The sequence below is a fragment of the Artemia franciscana genome, chromosome 2, assembly GCF_032884065.1.
Source record: "Artemia franciscana chromosome 2, ASM3288406v1, whole genome shotgun sequence".
Lineage (NCBI taxonomy): Eukaryota > Metazoa > Arthropoda > Branchiopoda > Anostraca > Artemiidae > Artemia > Artemia franciscana.
The window spans coordinates 11,323,943-11,350,193 of NC_088864.1; the positions used below are offsets into that span (position 1 = coordinate 11,323,943).

General features: G+C 34.8%; 1 protein-coding gene across 2 annotated transcripts in view; it reads left to right on the plus strand.

Moving 5' to 3' along the window:
- Positions 1 to 26,040, plus strand: part of LOC136037235 (small ribosomal subunit protein mS31-like) — an 81,399-nt gene extending 55,359 nt beyond the window's left edge. For both annotated transcript variants that reach the window (XM_065719858.1, XM_065719849.1), the window contains 3 exons: positions 10,301 to 10,465; positions 19,508 to 19,758; positions 25,720 to 26,040. In XM_065719858.1, coding sequence (XP_065575930.1) covers positions 10,301 to 10,465; positions 19,508 to 19,758; positions 25,720 to 25,997 — 694 coding nt within the window. In that variant the 3' untranslated portion in view covers positions 25,998 to 26,040. The remainder of the gene's footprint in view (positions 1 to 10,300; positions 10,466 to 19,507; positions 19,759 to 25,719) is intronic.
- Positions 26,041 to 26,251: the final 211 nt, after the last annotated feature.

The following is a 26,251-nucleotide window of genomic DNA, read 5'->3' on the forward strand; positions in this document are numbered from 1 at the left end:
AAACTAATAAAAAAACTAAAAAAGCTAAAAAACTAAAAAAAACTAAAAAAAACTAAAAAAAAACTAAAAAAAGGTAAAAAACTAAAAAAAACTAAAAACTAAAAAAGAAAAAAACTAAAAAAAAGGAAAAAACTGAAAAATAAAAGAGAAAAAGAAAACTAAAAAAATATGAATAAATATATATAAAAATAAGTTGTTTGTGGGTTATGTCTGTCTGTCTGTCTGTCGAGTGACGTCGTGTTTGTCCGCATATGACGTCTGAATTATTTCACACTAATACAAAAGAAGAAAAAAAACTAAAAAAGGTAAAAACTACAAAAAAAACTAAAAAGAAAAAAACTAAAAAAGCTAAAAAACTAAAAAAAACTAAAAAAAGTAAAAAACTAAAAACTAAAAAAAAACTGAAAAAACTAAAAAAAGGCAAAAACTAAAAAAAAAACTAAAAACTAATAAAAAAACTAAAAAAGCTAAAAAACTAAAAAAACTAAAAAAACTAAAAAAACTAAAAAAAGGTAAAAAACAAAAAAAAACTAAAAACTAAAAAAGAAAAAACTAAAAAAAAGGAAAAAACTGAAAAATAAGAGAAAAAGAAAACTAAAAAAATATTAATAAATATAAAAAATATAAATATAAATATAATATAAATTAGCAATCAACAAAGCACCGAGACACAAATGACGACCGGGACACAGGGAGTATAAATGACGACCAGGACATAAGTAAAAAAAAAAAACTAAAAAAACTAAAAAAATGGTAAAAACTACAAAAAAACTAAAAACTAATAAAAAAACTAAAAAATCTAAAAATCTAAATAAACTAAAAAAGAAAAAAAAGAAAAAAGGAAAAAAATAAAGGAGAAAAACAAAACTAAAAAACGAATGTATATACAGACCGGGACACCGGGATACAAATGACGACCGGGACACAGGGAATATAAATAACGACCGGGACACAGGGACACAACTACAATGGGGACGCCGGGGGGCACAGGGGGATATAAATGACGACTGGGACACCGGGACACAAGGAATATAAATGACGCCCGGGACCCTCAAAGAGAAATCACAGACTGGAACACCGGGACACAAATGACGACCGGGACACAGGGAATATAAATGACGACCGGGACACAGGGACATAACTACAAAGGGGACGCCGGGGTGCACAGGGGGATATATAAATGACGATGGCGACTCAGGGAATGGTCGATTAGCAATCACCATCAACAAAGCTCAAGGGCAATCATTAGAATCATGAGGCATAGATCTGAATACGGATTGTTTTCCCATGGACCATTATATGTTGCATGTTCAAGAGTCGGTAAACCTGAAAATCTATTTATATGCACAGACAATGGGACAGCAAAGAATGTTGTATATTCGCAAGTTTTACGTAGTTAAAAACATATATATATATATATATATATATATATATATATATATATATATATATATATATATATATATATATATATATATATATATATATATATATATATATATCTATATTCACAGGTGGGACATAGGGACACAACTACAATGGCGCGTAACTAATATGGCGCGTAACGACTTACGCGCGCGGGGGGGCTTGGGGGGGGCGCGAAGCGCCCCCACCAACTAGGTGTTGGGGTGGCGCGAAGCGCCACCCCAACAGCCAGTTAGTTATAAATTGTTAGTTCTACATTTATTTATAGTTTAGTATTTCTGACTCTTGAAGATCTGTGCTTCTCCTTTAAGGCGCTTGGGGTTTACGAAGAGAATTGCAAAAAAAAAGTAAATATTAAAACAATCCGATCGGTTGGCTTGAAAATACCCTTGGAAAGGCGCTAATCGCGAGAGTCAGGACTTTTATCCTTCAACCCGTTGAACTTTTTATTTCAAATCAAAAGTAAAATGAAATTAATCAGTTAATAACTTTGAAACATTATTTGGAATACTAGTAACTTTTTGATGATATGCTGCTACTCTTGGGTTTAGACTAAATAAATTGAGTCATAAATAAATAAATAAACTAGTAAGTAAATTTGCGTAAGAAAAAGAGCAACAGAAGTCTCCACCCTTGTGCCTCCCCCAGGACTTTAAAAAAAAATTCTGGTAAATAAGTCATTGCATAAGAAGTGTGATATTAAAACTTAATATTGTAACATTTGAACAACATAGCATGCAAGTGCTACATTTTAGGAAGGATTCAAATATTTTTCTTTTTTCAGGGAGAAGGGGAGTCAAACTGTGTCAATGATATCTTTGTTTCTATTACAAAATTCAAAATACGTACCCCTACCCCTTCTAAGCTTTCCCTGTCTCTGTCGCTAGCTTAAAGAAACAATGATCAATATCAGACGATGCAAGCTCAAATGAACGAGGCTGGTATAAGAAAATTCAACATTTTGACCTCGGTTTTTTGTCTTTATTGATGTGTAATTTGTCTTATTGAAAAATTGTTTCTTCAGTTTTTCGGGGAAACCAAGAGGGTGGCAGAATTTTTTTCTGTTTGGTCAAACTTGGATCCGTTAAAGATCTTTGGTCTCAAGCTCAATAATATTTAGTACAGATTGTTCATCTTCAAGATGTTTTTTAAAGGATTTTGAAGGCCTTGATTAAAAAAAAATGCCTTGATAAATTAAAAAAAGATAAAAAAAAATACATTAAGAGTAAAAACCACGTTCGTACCTTTGTGCTGAGATCCGGTGTGTAGCTGGCTCTAGGTTCAATTGTTGGGGGTGCAAGAAGTGTCTTATAGAATCACCATAGTGCTTAATTATTGGTGATTATTGAACCTCAGTTCGGAGGATTAAAATGTATGATTTTAAAAAAATTTGATAGCGAGTGAGGTTTATTTTAGTTTCGGTAGAACTGCACACATTGAAATTTAGCGTTGCACCAAAATTGAAACAAAGTAAAGCATTTTCGCCCCCCCCCCCAAAAAAGGAAAAAAAATATCACCGAATAAAGCCACAGCATCAAACAAAACGTGAAAAACCAGATCTGTTGCTAATACTCTCTAGAAAAGCTGCAACAACTTTGGTCTATTGGCCACAGTTGTGGAGCAGCGCAAGTGAGCTCTCTATTGGATAGGACTAAAGCTGCTATAAGTTTCTATATGCTAATCTATACCAAATCTAATTGAAATTGTTTATTTTTTTTATTGTTAACTGTCACTGATAACGCTGTTTGAAACAATAATGCCACGGTATGAAGTGTCGTTTTTAAATAGTCACTAAGGGAATTGTCCCAAACTTTGTCCCTTGTCCCAAACCTTCTTTTTCTTTTTGTGTAGTGAGTTCTTTTCAGTACGGCTGTCCCATAGCTTTTGTACCGTGAAGTCTCGATTAATTAAAAATTTTTTGCCATATGTGTCTGATTATCTTTGCCAAACGAATTGGGAAAAGACACCAGGGTATTACAATTTAATTTGTAGTAAAAGGTGTTTGACGCCTGAGCTTTGGTATTTTCTAGTATGGAGGATATGTGTTTTTATATCGAGATGCGAAGGGATACTCTTCTTTGGGTTTAACTACTCCTCAGCTATGCCTACTTCAATCCCTTTCCGCCTGGGAAGGGTAATTCAGTATGGGCCCACTACTTCAACATATTGGAGTTCTAGCAGTGTTAGAAATTTCAAATTTGGAATTAAGTAAGTTAAGTCGAAACAACGCCAATATAGATTCAGTAATCACTAATTAAGGATTCTGATGGAAAGAACGTAGCCTTTTCCTCATAGATATTTGATGTAGCGAAGATGTTTGATCATAACTTTATTGTTGAACAGTTTTTTTTTTGAAAAAGTTCCACTAGTCTGTCTAGTAATTATGTTTAATATAAGAGATTTAGAAACCCTCTCCTATAGTCTGTATCTGACAAGATCCCCCCTATTTTATATATATAAAATATATATTCTGTATCCCCCTATATTCTGTATCCCCTCCTATTTTATTCTCCACAGATTATAGAGATAAGGTCAATTTCTGATCCCCAATAGCCATAACTAAAAGATTACCTCTATCCATAGTGTTTGGTGGAAATATAAAAATCTGCTGTGGTAGATTTTCTGACGAAAAGAATTTAGAAATCCTACCCCCTTCTCGCATTTAGAGATTGAACTAGACCTCCGTTGCCTGTGCAACGGGAAGTGTTGCAGCAACTGTGCCCTGTTCCTTAGGGCACAGTTGCGGAGCAACACGTGCAACTGTGCCCTATGTGACACAGTTGCGGAGCAACAGTCTCCATTATATCCTTCAGAGGACATTTTTCTAATGCGGCTTCGATTGTTATCTTGAAGCATCTTTGATATGGTTTTATTTCGAGCTCCTACTAAACTGAGTTTGGTAAAATGTTTAGCTGGTCCAGAAATAAACGAGAATAACACAATAACACAGTTGACAATTCTGAATATTTATAGGATGGATAATTACAATTTCAAGATAAACCAGAATTTCTTTAAATAATTGAAACTAGAAATCAAATTTAACTTTTAGAATTTGTCCTGTACAACAGAATAATACGATACAAATTAAACCACAGTTTGCACCACATATCATCTTTTTTCTTTATGTGATCCCGGCGTACGCGCCCCATCTTTTCTATGATGATAGGTTTTCACAGTTTTTGCAAAAGATAATCTAAACGTTTCTAGTTGTCTAGCTGTCTCACAATCAACTAAGATTGCTTCGTTTCAAACTTGTTTGAACCAATTTTGTGATTTGGAAAATCCCTGCGAAAGGAAGAAGCTGATTGATTCCTATGACTCAGAATGACGCAGTACATGAGTCACCGTATTTCGAATTCTAAAATAACTAGGCACCTTGCGTGTTGCCAAGCGCCAATTTATCTGTCGGTATAACTATCTACGCATAGCATAATTGCAAACTACTTGGCAACAAACATCAGAAGATATTTTTCTGTGAAAAATTCATAATGAAGGAGTATGTAGTAAAAAGGACTCCTAATATTTCAGTAACAGCTTACTATCCTTGAGTCTTTCCAATAAAAAGTTTATTCTGCCGTTTTCACCGAACCTCGATTTACTGGCTAAAAGCTTCATATATGGCCATGACATCCAAAATCACACTTAATTCAATTCATTAGAGTTATAACGGTAACAACTAAAATACCGCGGTTCAACTAATGTCGATATCATATAAGTGGACCCCCCTCCGCCCACAGAGATAAGGTCAAGTTTGGACTCCAAAAGGATAACTAGGCCCGTGAGACTTACTTTCTGTGAAGTTTGATTGAGATCCGACAACTCGTACTGGTACTTCTTGAGTGTATTGGAAATGATACGCGATAAAAAAACGGTTTTTGTTTTTTATCTGGAAAACTATTAGGAATTTTTACACACTTTCTGAGGAACTTTTTAATCCATTTCACGTTTCCCGTCTCTCAGAAAAATTTCAAATTTTTAAATTGCTCCGAGGACATGACAACACTTCTAAATAGAAAACCTACAGAAGGAATTTTATATCCGGAAAACTATTGCAAGTTCCAGTCTTATGGGATCGAGATCTGTCGAACCGCGTTGGAAAAAAAATTCTAGCTGGCCCAGAACCGAAACTTCGAAACTTCGGAAATTATTTCTAAGAGAACGAAGCAACTTGGTATAAAGAACACTTCCCTTCTTCTTGCATAACTTTCATAGCACTACTCGATAAAAATAAAATAGACATCAAAATCGAAAATTTAAGAAAATTTCAAAAAAACGGAACGAGATTGACTTTTCCGGAATTATTTCCGGGAAATCTGTAAGAGCTACGGAATTTCATGCTTCAGTTCTTGAAAACATCAATAAAAGTTCTATATGAGTTCATAATTATTTTATCTCTAAAACGTTTACTTCCGAAACTAGGGCCGTCTTAACTTGACGCCAATTCGAAGTATTATGTTTCGAGACGCACATTTCGGGAATTATTTCCGGGAAATCTGAAAGAGATACGGAAATAACGTCTTATAGTTTTCTGCTTAACTTTTGATGGTCTAAACTAGGAAAATATAAAACAAACCAAATTCACCAAAAAATTTAAATTGCCCCGAGGGCATGACAAAACTTCCAAATAGAAAAACCCAAATAAGGAATTTTATTTCGGAGAAACTATTCTAAGCTCCAGTTGTTAGGAGATCGAGACCTGTCGAACCGCGTTGAAAAAAAAATTCTAGCTGGTCCAGAACAAAAGTTACCTCTAGAACGTCGAAACTTCGGAAATTATTTCTTAGAGAACGAAGCAACTTGGTATATAGAACACTTCACTTCTTCTTGCATACTTTTCATAGCACTACTCGATAAAAATATAAGAAACATCAAAATCGAAAATTTGAGAAAATTCCAAAAAAAATCGGAACGAGATGGACTTTTCCTGAATTATTTCCGGGAAATCTGTAAGAGCTACGGAATTTTGTGCTCCGGTTCTCGAAGAGACAAATGGAAGTTCTACATGAGTTCAGCATAACTGTATTTCTAACAAGTTTATTTCCGAAGCTAGGGTCGTCTTAACTTGACGCCAAACATCGAACGCAGAGTTTCTAAGAAAAAAACGGTTTTATTTTTTTTATGGAAAACTGTTAGAAATTTTAGGAACTTCCCTGGAACTTTTTTACTCTGTTTCACGTTTCCCTTCCCTCTGAAAAATCTCAAATTTTTAACTCTTACCACTTCGGAGCTACAGGTCGCTGATCACGGTGAAAAAAAAAAAAAAAAAAAAAAAAACTAAGAAAGCAGTAGTGTTGCTCCGCAACACAATTATGTATGGACACCTCAAAAGCAAAGCGAAGACACAGATTTTTTACTATCTATCAAGTTTGCCCGACATCCGACCGCTCATTAGGGTATATTGCAAATGACATGATTCCGAAAAAATTCTTGCTAAACCAAAAATTGTGAAAAAAGAAGATTTGGAATTTAGAATTATTAGACTGATTTTTCTAAAAACATTTCCTAGAGCTTGAAAAAAAATGCAACACGAGTTAATTGCATGTTTTACGTGAATCCAACACTACATGATTCCTAAGTAATTTACTATCAGAATTAGGATAGTTTAACGAAACACTAGCGAAATCATTGCATAATAATTACAATTTTATAAATACAAAATTAAAGTACATATCATGCAAGTATTACATTCCAGGAGGGGTTCAGACAATTTTTTTTGTTAGGGGTGAGTGGGGTCAAACTGTGTCTGTGAAGATCCTTTATTCCTATTACAAAATACGTACCCCCCCCCCCCCCCGAAGCATTTCCCTGTCTCTTCCGCCAGCTTAAAGAAACATTGATCAATATCAGACAATACAAGTTGAAATGAACGTGGCTGATGTCACAAAAATCTAATATCTTGACCCTTTTTTGTCTTTATTGATGTGTAGTTTGTTTTGTAAAAAAAAAGAAAAAAAATATATATTCATTTTTTTTGGGAACCAAGGGAATGGCAGTAATGTTCTTCAATTTGGTCAAACTTGGATCTGTCAACGATTTTGGTCTCAAGCTCAACATTATTTAGTCCAAATTGTTCTTCGTCAAGATGATTTTTTAAAGGATTTTGAAAGCCATGACTAAAAAATCCCTTGACAAATCAAAAAAGAATACACAAAGTGTAAAAACCAGGTTCGTACCTTTGTGCTGAGATCCGGTGTGTAGCTGGGTCTAGCTCTAATTATTAGGGTGTGAAAAGTGTCTTATAGGACCATCATAGCGGTCAATTATTAGTTGTTATTGAGGCTCAGTTCGGGTGATTAAAATTTAAGATTCCGAAAAATTTGATTGTGACTTAAGTTTTGGTTTTGGCAGAACTTTGCACAAGCATTGAAATATAATATTGCATCGAAACTGAAATAAATTTAAGTATTTTTGACCACAGTGGCCCGTTGGCCCCAGTTGTGGAGCAGTGCGAGTGACTTGTCTATGGAATAGGACTTTAACCTTTTACAGTTGCCGCAAAATTCTGAGATACTTGTCCATTCCAAGTCTAATTGAAATTGTCGAGTCTTTTGTCAGTCTAAACTGTCACTGATAACAGTGTCTGAAACAATGATGTCATAATATGAAGTGTCGTTTTTAAGTAGTCACTAAGGAATTGTCTCAAACTTTGCAACCTTGTCCCTTGCCCCAATCCTTGTTATACTTTTTGTATAGCGAATTCATTTCAGTACGGCTATGTAATAGCTTTTGTAATAGCTTTCAGTCACGATTAAATCCAAATTGTTTGCCATATATATCTGAGTATCTTTCCCAAACATATAATAATAATAATGATTTGTTTATAACCCACTGTACAAGTTTAAGATAATGGAGTATGAAAGAAAATACAAACAAACAAACAACTGAAAATCACTCAATGAAAAAACCGGATGAGACCATGGCGCACATCAAGATGGAAACACGCATCAGCGCCAATATTAGTCTGCAGATTCTCAAGCGAACACAAAATTTCGGTAGCTCTGTAATGATCTACAAGGTGTCTGTTTCAAACCGATCTGGGTAGGTACAAAAGGAATTTACAATAACGAAAATAATTAACCCTGATTCGCTTAAGATAAATCTTTGTAAAAATAGGATACAATCCAGACGCAGACAAACCGGCATGGTTGCAAATACTAGAATACAGCTTAGCCAGTCCACGTCTGCTAAAACAACCACGATTTGCAGTAATTTTTGCATAGCCAATTCTTAACTTATCTCTAATATCAATTAAAAACTTCTTCCGGGTGCTAGCAAGTGAATCGCAAACAAATATACCCAGCCACTTCAACATCTTCACTCTAGATATAACAAAACTTCCGCAATTCAGAGAGTTAACACAATCATTATTATTGAAAGATAAATATTCTCGCTTGGCCATATTTAAAGAAAGGCCAATATCTTTGAACAATGGTTCAGCCAGGCGGACATTACGCTCTATTGCGCTCTTAGAGCGACTAATTAAAAGGAGTTCATCCGAGTATGCTAAGTAAGAAATATCACTATACCCGAAAAAACAACTTGATTGGATCTTAGAACACTTGCAATACAAGCAATAAAAATATAATGTGAAAGGACGCCTCCTTGTCTGACCCCGCATTGACTGGTATATTCCCGAATATAAGGCTATTAGACTTATTCCCGAATATAAGGCTATTAGATTTCAGTCTCACATACGAATTAGAATGCCAAGAACGTAGCACAGATATCATTGAAACGATAATACCAAGCTGATGCATTGACAGAAAAGTTTGTGAATGGACAGCAGTGTCAAATGCTTTAGAAATGCCAAATGCACAAATGTGTAATGACTGACCTTCAGTATGCGCGTCTTTTAGGAGAACAGCAAGCAATCTATGTCCATGCTGGCATCCAATTCCCTTTTTGAAGCCAAACTGATTGGCATCATAAGTAACAAGATCAATAATAGACGGGAGAAGTACATACTAAAAAACTTTGCTTATATTACATGCAACAGTTATTGGCCTGTAGGAATCACATCCATTAGGATCTTTCCCTCTTTTTAAAACCGAAGTTTCAGTCCCACAAAAAAAACTGTCAGGGACTAGTGACGAACAAAGGCACACTTGACACAGTAACTGCAAATGATTCATCAAGTATTGGGAGTAGACACCGGGATGTTATAATTTCATTTTTAATAAAGGGACTTTGACCTCTAAGCTTTAGTTTAGATTAGACTGCCGATTAATTAGGTTTAATATAAGAGATTAAGATACACCCTCCTTCTTCCCCTACCAAAGATGTTGTATTTCATATCAGACTACAAGAAGCACCGCTTTGACTCTAGCTTTTCGAGCCAGGAATACGGTTGCTTATCTTTAGTGTTTCTATTCGAGAATGTTCTTATGTGTAAAAATTCTGGGGAAAAAAAGATGGATAAATTCTTTGTCTGACGAAAGATTCAGTTGACTTCTCTTTCAGCTCAAAGTCAAAAAATTTTACCTCTTCATCTCGGAAAATCACGTTTAAAAATATAATGCTTGTTGTTTAAGTTTATTTCTCAGCTTCTAAAAAATCAGTCTTTTTGCAGTAAGTTTCACTTTTGATAAGACATACGAGCCCAGAATACAAATAGTCACATCCCATGGTCGCTTGAAACCAATTTCTGCCATAATTTAACCATTTATAACTGGTTTGTGGTTTAACCTTTTAATGATGGTATATGGGTGAACCGATCTGAAAGAACGAGTCGAGTGTTCATTTAAATATAGATTTTTAAAAAATTTCCCTGACTTTTACCGATCCACTCGTTCCCACTGGTCCGCCACCGATTCAAAGGGGAGGGGGGATCAGCTCATTGTATTCACCGCTTTCTAATTAATATGTTTCTTTTTAGAGAGCTTCTTGGAGCCATAACTGGTTTAAAGGCAAGAGTACGTCAAGAGGAAGAAAATAAAAGAAAAGCTGAAGAAGCCATTAAAGCGAAAGAAGTAGAGAAAGCAGCAGCTGTTAAGCAAAAGTTTGGAGAGAAGAAAGGAGATGAAGGAAAGAAATTTGAAAGGTGAGATTGAGTGGAGTTAATCTTTGACGATCCTTTTAAAAATCGTACTGTTGATGAACTACTATCAGACAAGGTAGTATGAGGGTTGGGAAACTTGGATTCATCAAATTTGATTAAGACAGCCCACTGATTTTTAAGCTATTTCTAGCTTTTCAAACTAAGAAAATGCGCGTCGTAGCCTGGTGTAATTGAGATCTTAGAGACTATGGCAAAGATTATATGCTTTGAAATGCTTAAATATGTCCCATCACAAAGATCATTGTGTCCCAATGATTAAAGTAAATAAGTCGTATTGTAATCCAGTAACAGTTTTCATAACTATTACAATGCAGTCAGATAGAAATATCTTACTAAAAACGACTGCTTATGCAAAATTGTTAAGTTTTGAATGGGGTTTGATAAGTATATTAAAACTGAGAATTCGAAAATTGCATTTCTTTGACAAAAAGTGTTTTTTCACTTTATGTTAAACAATCCCCAAGCTCAAAAGTTCTTTTAATCTTGGCTCCTAAGCATTCCCCAAATTCAAATGGCTCCTTTTGGAGCCGTTACCGATCAACAGTCATTGAACACGTATTTTAATTGCATTATCCTCTTGGAAACATTTACAAAAGGCTATATTCGATTTAAAAAGTAGTGTAGCCTTGTAAAACACTATTATTTACTGACGTTTTTAATTAAAATATTCTATTTTCTTCTGCTATAATAAACGAATCGCTATTATATCTTTAAATAAGTACCCTAATATCTTTTGCTCCTGTACAATTTATATAATAATATACATATCATTGATTCTCTATAATTCATATATTGCAAATATATTTAGAAATTCATTGTAAACTCAGAATGGATATTAAAAGAAATTATGATTGTTTAAACTGTTCTTAACAATTTTTAACTTATATTTAAATTTTTGTACAATTATATCTCTTAACTAATACATAAAGTATCATATTAATACTATCATATTTAGTCCTGAAAGGCAACGGTAGATCTCAGGTTTTTACAACATATTGTTGAAAATGTGTATATAAAAATAGAAATAGAAGAAATAAAAAAACATAATAATAAATAAATAATAAAATAATAAAAAAACAATATTAAAAAAAAAAATAATAAAAAAACAAATGAAAATACAAGATACAGTTAGATACCTTTTTTAAGGATTCCCAAAAAAAGATTCAAAAATTTTGTCACTCTTCTGCGTCAATTTGCCTTTTAGTAGGCAATCACCTTTCACCTTAGTTCACTCTGTGGTACAGAGCTTGATTCAGCCCCAGAGAATATACTGTCACAGTTGCTTGACCTGCAAGAAAATTTTGACTTAAAAGAAAATTCAAGTCTGTCTCTCTGCTGGTATTGCTGGTATTCTCTGTTCGTATACCAGTCATATTTCTACACATAAAACACTTTACTGTCTAGCTTTTCTCACTATTGGGGTCCGCATAAATTTGTGAGCAAGTGTGTTTCTTCTTTTTTTGGAAATAAAGAAATATAGAAAAGGGCATTGCTGACTAATTAAAGTTTGAATGCAGTAATCGTAACCCCAACCGGTAAGCTGGTACCAAAATTCAAAAGCATTGTTCCAAAAGATGAGCAGTCTCATCAAGTGTAGTTATGATTTGTGGTCAGAGTAATACATTGTTAATTTTAAAGGAGTAATTTAAGGCTATATACTATTTCCAATCCATATTTTGTTGGAAATTGTAATTACATTTCATATTGTATATGCGACCCTGTTAACAAAGAGCTCACACCTCCCAAATAAAATGTTTGTTCCTCCTGCTCTGGACCACCGATGTATGGTCAAGTACATCCACTTCCTCTTACTTATGGAATCATCTTCATCATTTATTGATTGCTAGCATTACTTTCAAATATCTCCTCAGAGATTGAGTTGGTCCTCATTCAGAGATTGAGTTGGTCAAGGGATATGAATACTCCGGATTAAATTGAATTGAATTTATTGCAACCCTATCTAGTCTAACAGTTGCAGTGCTGACTAGCGACACCTAAAAAAAAAACACTGTCACGTATTGACAACACTGAATAGGCTACTAACACAAGATAAACAAAATAATCTCAAGAGAAGACAACTGCTGTACTAGTATGTCACCACTGGTCTGTCTGACTTTTCTGATTGAATATTTTAAGGGGTTCTTCTATAGGCTCCGTGACTTCTTGGATCCTTGGTCCTGTATTTTCGATAATATTTGAATATGGTGTCTTAAAATATATGGGAAATTTCTAACCTAATTAGAAAATTGAGAATATAAGCAGCTATTTTGCGGATTGAAAAGAAAGTGTACTGGATTTTATTTTTGTTTGTTCGAGTTAGCATTTTCCAAAATGAAGAATAGTAGGTAATATTAGGTGTTGTGATTAGTGTGCCAAGTGTGGTTCGCATATTACTACAAACTTGGCCTTGCTCTCTGTGACCACAGAAGTTGACGAACAAAAATTTTCTCAACTGAAAAAAATAAAATGATTATAAAAATAAACCTGAAAGTTAATAAAAATAACTTCCTTAAGTTCATCTTGTCACTTACGTAATGCATCCGTGTTTATTTTTTGTTAATTTTTATCCTATTCCCTTCGCTCTCATGAGTACGAACTTGATAACTACACTCCGTACCATATAGACTTACAAACAAACAAGTAAAGAAACCTGTCTCATGGACACGTAACTAACTGTCTTAGAAGTGCTATTGTTCTCTGATACGCTGAATCTGATGGTGTGATTTTCGCTAAGATTCTATGACTTCTAAGGGATGTTCTCCCTATTTTCTAAAATAAGGCAAATTTTTTCAGGCTATCTATTGGTATCAAAATTGCGTTTTTTAGAGTTTCGGTTACTATTGAGCCGGGTCACTCCTCACTGCAGTTCGTTACCATAAACTGTTTGATTTACAGATATTAAATTTATGTTTTTTAGAGTTTTGGTTACTATTGAACCGAGTCACTCCTTAGTTACAGTTTGTTGCCACGAACTGTTTGGTATAGTTACTGAACATTAGCAAAAACACATGCTCTTTTGTAAGAATATATCAACCAACTCACTAGTCTAACCTGACCTTTGCTAACCAGGGCTGGCAACTTTTCGCTCCACGAATATGTCCCTGAACAACCAAAAATGTGTCATTTTTAGCTAATGTATTCATCTTGGTATATGGTATAAATAAAAACATTTTGAATAAAATACATCTTAAAAAAAAATTAAATCGGTTCTCTTTGTATTTTCTTGGGTGTGTGGTTCAAGATGCAATATGATTGGCAACTCTTCCTGGCTCTAGACTATGACAAATGTTAATATTCTGCTGGGTGCAGTCGTTGTTTTTTGGGGGGGAAGGGGGCGATTTTGATCCAAGAGGTACTGTTTCACAGGGATCATACCACCAGCTATGGTATTGATAGCCATCATTCCAAAGTTTGGTAAAATTCTAGTTAATTGACTTCTTGTTATCTCAGAAAGGGTTTAGGTTAGGAAAATGAAACCTTCAGAATGTCCCGGGAAGGTATTTTGAAGCAACTACCTCCACTCCTTCTTCCTCTAGAGGGCCCTGAAGTTCGCCTACATGACAGGTCTATACCTATTGAAATTTTGACAAAACAACATTTTACCTTAATTTTCAGTTACTAGTTGCTTTTTCTCTGCCTTTAGTTCTGAAAATGCAATTCCTGTTATTTGAGTAGAATTTTGAGCCATATCAATGTTTTTTTTCAAATTTAGGAAATGTATTTGCATATCTTTTAAACCTTATAAAATGGAATTGAGCAAAATTGTGAAGCTGAAAACAATTTTCTTGTACTTTACTTAAGCAGAAGATCTATTTTGCAAGGTTTTGCTTTTATAACACACATATTTTTAAAGGTCATCAAAGGTCAGGGCCCTCTAGAGGGAGAAGGAGTGGAAGTAGTTGCTTCAAAATACCTTCCCGGGACATACTTTAGTCTGTAGATTCATGACTGAAAGTTTCATTTTCCTAACCTAAACCCTTTCTGAGATAGTAAGAAGTCAATTAACTAGAATTTTACCCAAAGTTTTATTTCGTTCCGCGTTGCTTTTTTTTTCATTTGATTCTCAACTTAGGAAAATTGAGGGAAATTTTTTACCGTACAAAAAAAATCGCTATTCAAAAATCGTAATCGTAACAGCAACTGTCTTAGAAGTGCTATTGTTCTATCAAGAGCTATCAAACATCATTAACGCTTGAAGAGGTTACTTTTCATCCTAACTTGGCTAGTTGAATTCTAATTTAGCTATTGAGTTTTAATGTTCACCAGTCCTAAACTTCATTTTACTCCATTAGCTGGTGAATCTGTTTAATTTGTTTTTTCCCAAGTTGTGATTATTTTTTTTTTTGCACAAGATGATACTAGTAAAGTGTCAACGTCTTAAATCACTCTCGGAGGCCTAATGAACAGAGCTTCTGCTCATTGGAAGAAGGAGTAGCAAGAACAAGCAATTACATGACTAAACACAGTAAAGGATGATCTTGAACTGATCGGTGGATTCAGACGACTCTGGTGAAGATGGGAAAAACAATGTTTTCGCTGCGAATGAACAAGACCGAATAGCTTTACACTAAATTGTTTAAAAGTCATAGTGTCAGGAAGAACTTGCGTTCAGACACATGCACACGGTCTTAGGCATCATAGGACTTCAATCACCGACCACGACCATCAGTAGCCATTAACTGTTATGAGGTTGCATTTGACGATGCTTAGACAGGATCTTGTCTAGCCTGCATGACATTTCTTTCCAGCTCATGGGGGTTTGCAGTAGAGAGCCTTTGAAACAAAGGAGTCATCAGGTCTGTGAAATGATTCACGGACCCAGAAGAGTGGCGGCGGCAGAGGAGGGTTTATGTGCAGTATTTTTGTCCACACTTGTCTTTTTGTTTTGTTCGATACTCAGTCGAGGACATTCAATTCTAGCATTTGTCTCGTTGATCCGTGATGGAAGAAGCTTTTCTTTTTAGTTTTAGTGAAATTACTTAGCTTTGTTATCTGCATAGGATATAGGAAAGTGTGAAAGCAGTATCTGTGACTTTATGAGAGTAGTCGTGAATAAATTATTAAAAAATGTTTAAGAAGGAAGATTCCTCCACCTCTACCCCAAGCAAAAGAACTGTTTTATCTCCCTGGGTACTTTCGTTGGGGCTCAGTGAAGATAGGGGCGATCAGTTCTGAGAGAAGCAGAAACCCCGATACTTTGGAAGAGGATGTAGGCTTAATCTCCCCCCCGCTCTTGCAGGTGTGGTGTTTTGTGTTGTTTTTTGCTAGATTGAGAGGCATCATTTTTATACTTGGCTGTTTATTGGGACTATTTTTGATATCTTCAGTTTTTCAATCATTCGGTCAAAAAAGATTTTTATAAAATAATGAATTTTTCTAAATGGGGGTCCTTTACTATTTAACTATGGAAAAAAGAAGATGAAAATACTATTTGTTGAATTTTCGAAAATGTGTGTATAATCAACTGGAACATGTATTCCTCGAATTTCTTTTCTGTTTTTTTTTTTCTGTTTAAATAAGAAAATAACTAGCTAATTTGTAGTGAATTCAAATATCCTCTAAGCGTATAATGCTTAAAAAGTCAATATTATCTGTATACATTAAATATTATTTTTTCAAAAAGACCTAAATAACTGTCTTGCGTTTTACGTGCAAAAACTTAGTTTTCGATGATTTTAGGAATTGTAATCAGAAATCTCAGAAAATGCAAAATCATGTTAAGTGCAAGATTGTCGTATTACTAACTTACACATATTTCAACCCCCGCTCCTCCTTAAAAAAAACCCTAACATCATATTATATTAGCCATTAGTAGTAAAGACGAACATCTCTAAGTTGTCAACTACTGCGGTTTAAAAAAAATGCATTGGAATTTATCTCAGAGGTAGTATAGAGGGGCTTGAATTAACAAAAAAAGGGAAAGGAATCCACAAAAACAATTGGTAAAGGGCTATTTTTGATTAAAAAAGAAGTGAAGCCCTGTAAAACACCATCATTTAGTGATGCTCTCGATTAAAATATTCCATTTTCTTCCTTTTATGGAATACAAAACCTTTTCGGCATGCATAACATACGGAAAACCTCTTACGGAATCAAAAATTATCGTTAGATTGTTAAAATCATATATAGTTCTTAGAAAGCAGCAGCAGTCCTCAGATTCTTTTTCATCGATGAGATATTGCTGAAATTACAATCTGAAAATATATAGTTAGAAGACAAATAGAAAAAATACCTGAAAATATAAGAAAACCATAAACCTGAAAACCATATTTTTTTTCAAAATATCTGAAGGAGTTAAAATTGGGATCAGTAAACGTTATTAGCTGTGAATCTAAGGAGAAACAATAATCTGAAGAGGCTCTATTCAAATACATATTTCCTTGAAGGGGGTTCATTTTGGGATGTACATTTGGGAGAAGGGGGGGGGGGTTGGAGATCGCTTGGGCCTCTTCCGTCCAAAAAAGCCTGGAAACAAAAGATTTGTGTTTTTTTAAGTAAATATATTTTGCTGTTCATTAAGAAGGACGTTTCTCCAACATCTTCCATATGGGAAAGAACTGTGTCATCTCCCTGGTTACTCTCGTTTGTGTCCAATGAGGATAGGGGTGACCAGTTTCGACTTAAAGTAAAAAACTTTGTATTCTAAGGGGGAAGAACAAGCAAAAACCCTGATACTTTGAAAGGGGAGAAGGGCTTGATCCCATCATCCACATTTAGTAATGTCTGTGTGTGTTGTTTTATTTTGCATTTCTATACTTGGCTCTTTTTAAGGACTATTTTTGATATTTTCATTTTTTTCTCGTTTGATCGAAAAACGAACTTTCATAGAATATTGTTATTTTTTTCTAAAAGGGAATCTTTTTTATTCAGCTCTGAATAAAAGAAGCTAAAAATATTATGGGTATAATTGACTGAAACATGAATTCACTGAATTTCTTTTCTGTTCTTTAGTGTTTTAAATAACTGGCAAATATATATTTCAATTAGGAAATTAAATATCCTCTAAATTTAAAATGCTTGATAAATTTAATTTATTTATGTACATTGTATATTATTTTATTATATTTTTTTTTTACTAGTACATCTAAATAACTGTCTAGAGTTTAGGTGTAAATACTTATTTTTTTCCAGGATTTTAGGGATTGTAATAAGAAACTTCAGAAAATAGACACTTATGCTAAGTGCAAGGTTATCGAATTGCTAAATATCCCCCCCCCCTACTTTTAAAAACTCCTTGTACGAACAATTATTTTACTTACAAAAACTGCGCAAACAACTAGTAAAATGCATAGGGTAGGAATTGTAAGTATCTTGTGACTTCGAGGGGAAGGAGCCCAAAGCCTTCCATGTACCTGAAAATCAGTTTTTCATGCTCCATGTGTTCTGTTAAAATATAAACTTATTTTATTAAACTGATAAAATGACTAGAAAAGAATTTTTCTGGGGGGATTTCCAAAAAAAAAACAACTTAAAAAAGTGTCAAAAATTTCTTTCTATTCATTTTGTTACGTTTTAGAACATTTTTGGAGGAGGGGTTCGAACCCCCTAACCCCTCTGGATACGGCCTCAGCACCAGGCACATGTGAAGGGACTTAGTTGAGGACCTAATAATAATAGAAACATTTTTTTAATTTGAATAAGAAGTACCAAAGAAGTACATATCTGTCACATATGATCTTCTAAATATTAAGTTGCAACAGCTTGACAATTAATAACAATAACTTTTCAATTTTTTTTCAATTTTTCATTTCAATTTCATATTCAATTTTTCATGCTACACGTGTTTTATTAAACTATAAACTGATTGGCCAGTTAGTGATTATGAAACTTCTCGGCTAGTTTGGGGTCTGTTATTAATATTTAATTCAGAATTACAAACTTTAATTTAGAAATTAAAATGGCTAAAAACATTCTTCGTCATTATTAAATTTGATAGAGATTGAAACGAATGGAGATCAACTCGCTTTCTAAAACATACTTCTTGAGATATTGGGACAACAAACTTCTTAGCCACATATTATCCTTATTTCTCAGACTAAAGGCCATCCATTTCCAAGTATAAACTTGAAGCTAAAATCGGAACTCTGAAATGGATTCCTACTGTCCCTCCGAAATACTGTGAAAAAATAAATTGTATATGCTCTTAAGACGAGAGTGCTTCAAATTTCTATTGCTTTGAAATACACGGATTAAATTTTGTAGTTGAAAAAATCCAGTTGTGCAACATTAAGCATCCCATAGGGTAAAATCAAGTTGTATATAGCAAAACTATATTTTAAAGATTTGAAGTATCGTTAAAAATCCATTTTAAAAGCAAGAACTTAAAGATCTTGGTAGATTAAGAACCTCGAAGAAGAAAAAGTTTTATATAGAGATTACGGAACTTCAAAGGATTGTTGAAATAGATATCTTTCAATTCCTACCTTTCCCCCAAGGTAATTAGAATTACTGACTTTATTTTAAGTAAGAAGACGAAGAGCAAAAGAAATTATTGTCAGTCCTTTTCGGGTTTTGGCTTCTACTGCACCTTTTGTCAAAAGCTTGTTTTGGATTGTTTCTTATATGTGCAGAGAGGGGAGGGATGTCAAGTGTGATCAGTGTGATCAGTGGCAACAAGTTTTTTTCTCTAATCGCTTTAACAAAGAATGTATGCATCAGGTCATAATAGTCGAATCTTAGACACATTCCGATTCCGGATAAGTGTTTGAACCGTGCTCTACGGTATTATAGGCAAAAATAAAGCTTCCCTGTTTTGGAAAATGGACTATTTTGGGCAATTTGTACAGAGGTCCTTATGTTCGTCTTAAAGGATGTGGTGTCATTACGGCCCTTGAATGTTGACAAAATTTGCCATGACACCTCATGCTTTCGTTTAAAGTCTGTAGGATTTTCATATTTATGGATAGTAGGAAAAACAGTTTTTAAAGAGTTGAACTGAAAGCTTTTAAAGGAAAATAAAAGAGTTTATTTTATTATTTTGAATATCTCTGAATTTTTAAAGTAAAATTTGAATATCTATTACAGGCGAGCAGGTGCTTATCAAGCCGGTAAAACTAGGCTTTTCGAGGCTGAACCGCTTGGAATATTCATTGACAGCCAGGGAAAACCGATACTTACGCCATCTGGGTTGAAGTCAGGGATGGCAACGTGGGATGCGGCAAAGGAGAGGGCACTACAAATGTGTGTTTTATCTCTTCCGGCTAATGGATTTGAAGAAATGATACAATGGACGGAACAAGGAAAGCTGTGGAAGTTTCCAATTGATAATGAATATGGTAGGCCACTCCTTGTTTTCCCTCTTTCTTTCTATGCCAAAGAGATGATAAATGTGCTGCAACTTTAACCATTATGTTGCCTGAGCTAATTTGAAGTTAATTTGTTCTCCTTAGCGGTCCTGGGGTTCGATTCTGTTTTCTCTCTAACCGAAGGTTTGAAGGATGACATCGAGTCTTATTCGTTTAATATGTATATGGTACTACCTATTTACGAAAGTAGGTATAAGCATCAATATATATATATATATATATATATATATATATATATATATATATATATATATATATATATATATATATATATGTACATGCCATATATACATGCCAATAAATACAAAATGGAAATACAATACTCTTATTCCCTCTCGAAAAGCTCCATGGCCATGGATACAAGGGATATACAAAAAAAACAGAAAAAAAAAACAAAACAATATAAGCAATAAAAAAAATAAAAAGAGAACAATAGCCAAATAACATGTAAGATAAAAAAGAGAACATACCTGTGGCCTGGGAGTCAAAGCGCAGAGAAGCGCAGAGAAAGTCAAAGCGCAGACAAACACTCAGGGGACGTCACCTCCTCAGAGGAAGAACAAAAAAAAAAAAGAGCAAGAATAAATAAAGAAAAAAGTAAAATAAAAACAAAATGCTATTCTGTTTAATTCTTAAATAATTTTTCCTTAAGAATCCTTGTTTAAAGCCTCAGTTTTGGAATCACACTTATCTCGTAAATGATTTCACACAGCAGTGAGGCTCTCCTCTTCAAAAAATCCTCGTGTAAGAATTGTATTAAATAAAGACAAAAAAAAACTTATTTTGTCTGGAGAATGATATAATTTGTTCTAAATAACAATTGCAATTTTTTTAACCCTCAAAATATTGGAACCGTTTATTTGTCTGGCACATTAACTTCAAAAAATTAAACTAGATAAAACAATACTTTAAGGAAATTAATAACGGTGTACGTAATAGAATAAGTATTAAACATGTACCTAGAAGAAAATCCAAAAAACGAAAATTTACTGTTGTTGATCATGATGATTCGTTTGAACCATTCTATCAAATAAAGACAAAAAATAAACTTAATTTGTCTGAAGGCACAAAGAAAATTCCTTCTAAATAACAATTGTAAAAAAAAGATTCTTAAATTTCTTGGAATTTTAAAACAGTTTATTAGTCTGCTGCGTTAAATTCAAAACATTAAACTAGAATAAACATAACTTGAAGGAATCCTTATCGTAGAGTGAAATTCATTTTTTCATGAACAGTTTACTAAACAGTATAAGTATAAAAAGAATGCGAAGAGGAAGACCCAAAAATAGAAAACCTAAAATTGTTATAAATATTGATTTGTGGGAACAAGGGAACCTTTTTTCAACAATCTGAACCATCAAGCGTGAGACCAAGAGAACAACCCCAAAAAAAGGAGTGGGAAGAGGTCATAATGACCTCTCTAATAAAGGAAATTGGAACTTCATAGAAGAGGTTAAAAAGAGGAATTTTGGATAGATTGGGATGGAGGGGAGCTGGCGGAGCTGTGTGACCTCAGGTGGCTTGGTGCTGTAGTGAGTAGTTAGTAGTAGTACTCTATCAGGATATTGAGAAAAATTAAGAATAGGTCATTTCAAAGTAGTCACAAATCGTACAAAGCAACATCGGCGAAAATTAACTATTTCATATTAATTTTTGTTTTTAACCACGCTTTTCTGTTTAATGCGGAAGTCTACATATGGGATTAGCTAATGATTTGCTTTTTTTTCTGTTTCATTAATCGGGATATTAATAGTCATAACGCATGGTGTGCCTCAAATCTGTCACCTATCATAGCAATATGATTAGAGGTTCTTTCGTGACTAGAAATTCATCACCTTTACCATCCCTCATGGCTGCCGTGACGAGATTTTTCCTTGCAATAGTATAGCAAGAATGTCTTTAACGATGTTTGTAAAAACGCTTAGTCTAAGCATTTTATTAAAAGATAATTTGTTTTCAATACATTTAGTAGGATGTCCGTTTTTTATGTATTATATGGCAACGAATTCTTGTTTAACAGGTTTAAATGACAAGTACACCCTTTAACTCATATGTCTTTGATATATGTCTTTGATAGGCTACTGTTCATTAGTGAACCTGATTGCCCTAGGCAGCGAAAATAATTATAACCAAGGTAATTTAGTAGAAAATTTAGCGTGTCATATTTAATTTAAGATAATAAAATAATACCTAGCAGCTAAAAGCTCACAATTTTAAACTTTATTTGTTACGTTTTTTCTTGTTCCAAAACGCATGACTCATGTGATATACACTTAATTACAGAAAATTTTGATTCGAAAAGGCGGCCGATATGGTAATGACTTTTTTTTAGGATTTGCTCTGTCAAAAATGTTATTCCTAAAGACAAAATTTATAATGTTTTGTCCTTTTGTTCCATTCATCTCTTCCAGGTAGGTGTTGCAAAGTGACTATCCTAGAGTCAGACTACGTAGCCGACGTTACGGCTGTAAAGTTAGTCTTACTCTTTCTCTCAGAACTTTACTAAGAAAGCCTGAAATTTCCTTAGGGATTCGTTTTCAGTTTTTCTTATGATAGGAGGCATGTGATATGATCAAGCTTTTTTTTATGATCAAGAAGAGGTTAGGAGAGAAACTCCTACCCTCGGGAAGAGGAGCGTTGCGGGAGGAGGAGGAGCTCAGGTATCTTTTATTCTATTGCTAGTTGAAGAACTTTAAAGTTTGATGGTCAAAAGGTGGATTAGGAGTGGGTTGTGTAGTTTGTTTCTGGGTCCGGTAACAGGAGCTCAGAGTTTTTTTTTCAAAATTGTTGAGATGATAACAGAAAGCAGGGCCGTACCCAGAAATTTTGTTCGGGGGAGGGGTTACAAAAAATTCTTACTGTGGAAATAGTCTAGTGGTCAACCGTGAAGACCGTCCGCCCCTTGCGAACGAGGACGTGTCCATTAGGCATACTTTTGTATCTTATAGTTTTTTTCTTTTTTTTTTTTTTTGCTGTATCACATTAGAAAACCAACTATTTAGGTATTTATGTACATAGTATAGACCAAGAGTTTTTGTCAAGTAAATTAACTACCTACAAAAAGAAAACCAAGTGACTTTTTTTTCCCGCAAAAACGTCTATGAATTTTTCGTGGCATACATAAATGTATCTATGGATGGTGAGCAGGGCTCAACCCCTCAGCCTTTCTTGCCCTGTTGAATTTCTTAGCCAGGTGTTTAACCTTCTAAGTGTAGAGAAGCTTCTTTTTGGAGTAGTAGTACTGACAGGCAACGTTAGGACAGTCAATAGAAGAGAAATATTTGCAAAAAAGGTGGAATCGCATTCGTGAAGAGAAGATACAGCACAAGAAGGCCTTTCTGTGATAAGATGTTTTTCACATTTACTGCACCAAAGCTCAACCTCTTGCTTCAAGCAGTCTGGCTCGGAAAGAATAATGCCTTATGAGCAAAAACTGCAACTTTTTGGTTTTGGATTCAACTGATACAGTCTTCGAAGAGACAAGGAGGCTGAGATGAGACAACAGATTCTGATAGAGTTCAAAGCGTTGTTTCAGCTCCGATATGAGGTGGTCTAGAAAAGGAATAAACATTGAGGTTCTATAGCGAGTGAGAAGATAAGGATCGTGAGATTTCATTTTACCTCTTGTTAATGGGTTAGTCATCTCAAGCCCTAAAGTAGTTGCAAAAGACTGAGCTTTGTCGAAAAGAGGAGTGAAGGTAGCGACAGAAGCTTGTCGCTTTGTCATTGTTCTATAAAGAACAGTTTTTACGTGTCTTCAAGCGGCAGCCAAGTCACAGTCAACTGACTGAAGAGTCTTGCACAAAGGCAACGTTAGGCAGAAAAGAGAAAAGTTCCTTTACGACATGGAGACACATAACGAACTGTGACTGCTTTATGACATCCATTATTTGCAACGTCTTTGCAGACGTTTTTGCGCTGCTGCTCTCCTTAAGAGCTTCGAGAGAACACAGAATTGGCTGGTAGAGCTAAAGAAAACGCATTACTGAATCATGGCGCTCGGCCCATCTTGTTTCGGAGAGTCCGGTCAGGTTTTGTTTTCAGGAATCTGGCAAGAGTTCGTCGATCTTTTCTTTCAGATTTTGGGTTCTGAGTGACGAAGCAATGTAGAAACTGTAGATTTGCGATAAGGTTCCAAAAAAATGCCTAAAAGCTGGAATAGAGCAGACAGATGAAATGACAAGTTTGAGACTATGTACGCTACAGTGGGACGTAAAGTGCCTTTAGATACTGTTGTCGTATATCGGCCTGAATACCTCTTAGATAGCCGCTCATCGCTGCTGCACCATAATACCCCTGGCCACCCATCTCGTGTAGGTCAGGCCCAAGGCTTTCCAAAAAATCCAGAATTGCCAAAGCCAGATCTTCTCCTGATAGATTCGTAACTGGGACAAAACCAAGAAAATCCTCGTCAGATATTTTAGGTAGATATGAGTGGACGCAAAAACATAGCTGCTTCATATTGGAAACGTCCGCCATTTCGTCAGCAAGCACCGAGAAGCAAGGACTTACATTTACTTTTTTGACAATGGACTATTGAAGAATTTTTCCACAAGGGGCAATTAGACCACTCTGAACTTTTAGAGAAACATACATGGCATTTGCTGCTGCAAAAAAGAATATGTTTCACCAGACTTTCTTTGCCAACCCTTGCTCCTAGTTGCAAAAGAGCTCGGAAATTGCCATTATTTTGAGACCAGGTTCTGGATCCGTGGATAAAATGAGGTCAGAATCGTCCGTACCCTGAATGGCAAGCTGTTACATATGATAGTTTCAACAATCGTTTTCAAGTATTTGACGATTTTCCTGAACCTGCGTAGCCCTTGCTGTGTCTAATTGGCTGATGATGTTACCTTACCTTTTTTCTGCTGCAGAAATTAAGTTGTCTTCGATTAAAGTATATTTCTTATGAAACTGTGTTTGTTGGTAATTTGTGTAGCATTCAATTGTATCTTTCCAGTTCTTGAAGGGTTTGCCGGCAAGGTTACCTCAGCACTGGTGGCTGACTCTGCCAGCTGTTTTGAACGAAAAAAGAAGACAGAATCAACAAAAAGCACCGTCCTCTGATGGCGAATAGGACAACCAGCTGAAACGAATCAGCCAACCCAACTGAAACTTCAACTTTTTTCTCCAGATGTTCGAAAAATCTGGAATCCAAAAAATCTTTAGCAGACGAAAATTGGACGCTGTATCAAGTGACGACGATCTGTAGACAAACCGTCCAATGTTGTTTGGAACCAAATAAGATTGGGTAATAGTGGGGTCTGAAGTGACTATCGAGTGGACTGGAATGTGAATCAAAGTTAGCGTCCTAAATTTTAACCCGAGCATCAGTAACCGCTTTCGTGTTATTTAAGCTGGTAGGAACAGATGAACAATCCGCAGGCGACCCGCCATCGTCACTATTAAAAAAAAACTAACCTTGTTCGCTTGGGTGCAAAAAAAGAGGTTATGTCACTTTTCCTTTTCATTTTTCGGATCGCTCTTCTCTTAATAAATTTGGAAACTAAAATGACAAAACAAACTGTCTTGTGGCCCTTTATGTTTCCTGTTTCCTGTTCCACGATTATAAATTCCGTAACGTATGACCCACTGACTGTAATAGATTAGTGATTTATCAAGGTTACTGTTCGTAAAAATTTTTATATTCTTTTTTGTTACTTTTGTACGGTTCGGACAGAAATTTAGGGGGGGGGGTGAAACTGGGTACCCCCCTAGGTATGGCCTTGACAGAAAGCAAAAAAAATGAGATGTAACACCAATAGCTTGTCGGCTTTGGGGTGGGAGGGGGCTATGGAGTCGGAGCTCAGATTTTTTTTTAAGTATATACATCGTAAATCCTTATAGGATCGGAATTTTATATACTATCATAACACTTGCTTATAATGTAAAATTGCTATTTATGTCTTTATTATTTTGTTCTAAATTTAGGTCTGGAAGAGGAACATAACGTTGGATTTCATGAGCACATTTTTCTGGAGCCACATCTAGAGCCGTGGTGTCCAAAAAGTGGACCTGTCCGTCATTTTATGGAGTTAGTATGTGTTGGACTTTCAAAGAATCCATGGTTGACTATTGAAGAAAAGAAAAGACATATATTATGGTTTAAGGACTATTTTACTGAGAAAATTGACCTGTTGAAAGAAACACATGCCGTTGATGAAGCGGCAGCCGATCAACTGACAAAGCCTCTTGAAATAGAACAGTAATTTATTGTATTTGGCCACCTATTAAAACGTTATTACATCTCAACTAACAGGTATATTACTCAAGGAATCACCGTCGTGTAATTGCCCGAGTTAAATATTCTAGTGATTATCAAATAATTACTATAATCAACCATCAAATAACTTTGTCCTAGCTGACCCATACCCCATTTGACATACCGTTGCCCTAGTTAAAATTCCCTCAAACCCTATTCCCTATTATATATCATAAATGATTGCATGATAAATGATGTAAT